The sequence below is a fragment of the Terrapene carolina genome, unplaced genomic scaffold (assembly GCF_002925995.2).
Source record: "Terrapene carolina triunguis isolate 2854851 unplaced genomic scaffold, T_m_triunguis-2.0 Scaffold90, whole genome shotgun sequence".
NCBI lineage: Eukaryota > Metazoa > Chordata > Testudines > Emydidae > Terrapene > Terrapene triunguis.
The window spans coordinates 2,642,178-2,645,369 of record NW_020664441.1 but is presented as its reverse complement, the minus strand read 5'-3'; the positions used below and the strand labels follow the sequence as shown (position 1 = coordinate 2,645,369).

Sequence of the window (3,192 nt, the reverse complement as noted above, 5' to 3'; positions counted from 1 at the left end):
CCATTCCAGAATTGCAGGGAATGTTGTAGGTTTCCATGGGTGGAGATCTATTGATCTGGGGGACAATGGGGGAACCAGAAAATCCTGATTGCTATGGTTATATAGGTTCTGGATACTGGGGTGAGGCAGTGACCTCAGGGTGAGGGTAGAGGTTAAGTTAGGGCTAGGGTGTCAGAGAGCTCTCTCTGCTGCAGCAGAAAATAGGCATTCTGGGGGCTGGATTTTAGTGGCCACCAAGCTGCTGGAAGCCTGTTGCCTCCAAGATCTGACCATATATACTGAGCAAGGGAGTCACCCAATGAAATGAATGGCCCTGACATTTTCAAGAAAAGAAAGGAAGCAGTCCCAGGGCCTGTGGGACTCCGCCTACATGAAGCCATTGAGTGCTGTGGCTGGCTTTTTCCTTTGTCTGATTGTCCATAACCATTTGTAGGGATTGAAACAGAGTGTTCATATCTAACCCTTCAGGGAGCACAGTGGTCACCCATGGAGCCTGGGCGCCTCTGCGTGAAGACACTTCCCTGCTCTCGCTCCTTGCAAACGAGAGTTCGCACTTTCCTCTGAAACCTCAGGCTCCAGCTGGTCCGCTCTGTAAATACCGGTTCCTCCCATTCTCGCTCTCCGCTTCTGACCCACGACCCCATCAGCCCCGGGACAGGCGTTTCCTTCCCTCGCCTCACGGAATGGATTGAAGTGCTGGCAGCAGCAGCAGCCGCAGCCGGGGGGGCCTGCAGCTCACCCCCGCCCTCCCCCCAGAGCTGCCACCCCAGTTGCTACTCCTGCTGGAGCTCGCGCTTGTGAATGAATTTCCGCCCCCCCGCGCGCGCCTTTCCCTGCTGTGTGCGCGTCCTCCAGCACTTCTGTCTCCGTGAGCTCATCCTCCGCGGCAGCCAATGGGATCGCCCCGGCTCCTTCCCACCGAGGAGCGCTGGTGCTGGGGAGCCGGGCCGGCGCTCGTGGTCCAGGCTCAGCCAGGCGTGGGAGCGGGGGGGTGGGGGGCTGATGCAGCTTCGGGTCCAGCCGCCGGGGACCCCGAAGGGCTGGGAGCGAACACCCCGGTGGCGTCCATGCCAGGGGAGGGGACCATACGGCTGGGGAGACGCGCCGTGATGTACACGGCGGAGACGATTCCCAAGGGGAAGAACCGAGTGATGGGGGTGAGTGTGGCTGAGAGATGGGAAAAGGGGGGGGGCTGCACTGGGCAGGGGGGTGCGGGGACTGGCAGGGCCTGAACCGCCTCCGAGTGCCGGGGAGAGGTGGGGCGCTTCCCCCTCCTGGCCTGCGCTATGCGGGTTGTCAGAGGAGGACCATAGCACTCCCTCCTGGGCTGGAAATCCATCAGCCAAAGCCCCCTGCCGCTGCCCCTCGGGGGGCCCCCTGCCCGGGCTGCTCTTCCTTGAGAGGTGCTTTTGTGGCAAGGTGACCCCCACGCAAGGGTGACCAGATGTCCCAGTTTTATAGGGACACTCCCAATATTTGGGGCTTTGTCTTATATAGGGGCAGATTACCCCCCACCCCGTCCTGATTTTTCACACTTGCTATCTGGTCGCCCTGCCTCTTGCTCAGGGGCCTGCAAGCCTGATTCTCCAGCTGGTGGAGGGAGGGGCAGGCAGACCTGGGCTGACACCTGTTCCAGCTGGCACCCCCAGGTGCTGCCAGCCGTGGGATTGGCAGCTGGCCAGGGTGAGCATGTCACTGGCGGCAGCAGGGGCTCTGGTCAGTGTCAGGAGAGCAGAGTCCCAGTGCCAGCACGGGCATAGTGTGAGGGTTCCAGGGCCTGCCCACTGAGGGCACTCTGCTCTGCCTTGGCTTCCATGGTCAGCCCTGCTCCCTCCCTCTGCTTGGGAGGGCAAAGGCTGGCAGCCCCACAGAACTCCCTGGGCCTGTTCTCTCCTGCCGGAAGCTCCACAGAGCAAAGCACAGCTCCCAGACACGGCAGATTCATAGGCCCATTCTCCTGCTGGCAGAGGCTGAGGTTTCTGCAGAGCTGTGTCCTAGCTGGGGGTTACAGAGCTTTGCTTTGGAGCAGTGGGGAGCATCTTTTGCAGGGCTACCCTCTGGCTGGGTAAAGAGCAGCCCCCAAAAGGAAGGGTGCTGGCCATGCACGGAGGGGGATATGCTGGGGGGACATGGGGACCCCCCACAATCCCAGAATATGGCAGAAGAAGGAATCTGGCCCTTGCACTGTCCTGCCTTCAGGGCCTTTCATGATGCTCTTCCCAGACACCATTGAGGATGTCAGAACTCATCACACAGCAATTCCTGCCTTCCCCCTTCTCTTGTTCTCCTCTGGCTCTGGCCTATGGTCCTGAGCTCAGTGTGGCTAGGAGTCAACCACTGCTGAGCACTAAACCCAGCTTGGTTGGGTGGAAGTGCTACAGCAGGTCACTTCACTGCTCTGCCTCAATTTCTACATCTATCAAACAGGGAGAATATGGGAGGGTTAGTTGATGTTTGTGTCACTGACCCCTGCTTGAGTCAACAGTGGGGTTTGAACTCTCAAAGCTAAAAAGCACAAGCTACGCGGTGATAAGCTGCAACAGTGCCCTTAATGGCCCATACCTAGCCCATGCTGCATTTGCACAATGCTTTTGAACTTTAGAGCTGCTGGGCACCCCTCTGTAAAGTCAGCAGTGTGATGGCAGAGGTGACTGTGACCCATGTTATTGCTGTGATCATTCTCTCAGACTATCCAGATCATGATGGGCTTCATGCACATCGGCTTCGGGATTGTCCTGACGACCATCACCAACGTTTACACCTCTGTCTTTGTGATTGGAGAGATCCCCTTCCTGGGAGGAGTGTCTGTGAGTAGCATAAATGGAACTGAATGAATCCAGGCTGGGTTGGCTTCCCATGACCATCCCATGTTCTCCCCTCTCCTCCCTCTTTGGGCTGGCTTTCCATGACCATCCTGTGTTCTCCCCTCTCAGCCCACCTCAGACTGGCTTCCCATGACCAGCCCATTTTCTCTCCTCTCTACCCACCGAGGACTGGGTTTGTATGACTGTCCCATGGCCTAGCCAGAGGGGATTGTCTCTCACTTGCAATGTCTTTTAGAGGCACATACAGAGGATCGGAATGCTGACGAATTAGATGGATTATTATTATTTATGTTGCAGTATCTCCTGGGGCCCCTAGTCCTGGACCAGGACCCCATGGTGCTAAGTGCTGTGCAGACACAAAACAAAA

General features: G+C 57.7%; 1 protein-coding gene across 1 annotated transcript; it reads left to right on the top strand.

Moving 5' to 3' along the window:
- The first annotated feature begins 893 nt into the window (after positions 1-893).
- Positions 894-2,834, top strand: LOC112105636 (membrane-spanning 4-domains subfamily A member 12-like). Its single transcript, XM_024198502.2, has 2 exons — positions 894-1,157; positions 2,688-2,834. The coding sequence occupies exons 1-2, from the start codon at positions 894-896 to the stop codon at positions 2,832-2,834; spliced, it is 411 nt and encodes a 136-aa protein (XP_024054270.1).
- Positions 2,835-3,192: the final 358 nt, after the last annotated feature.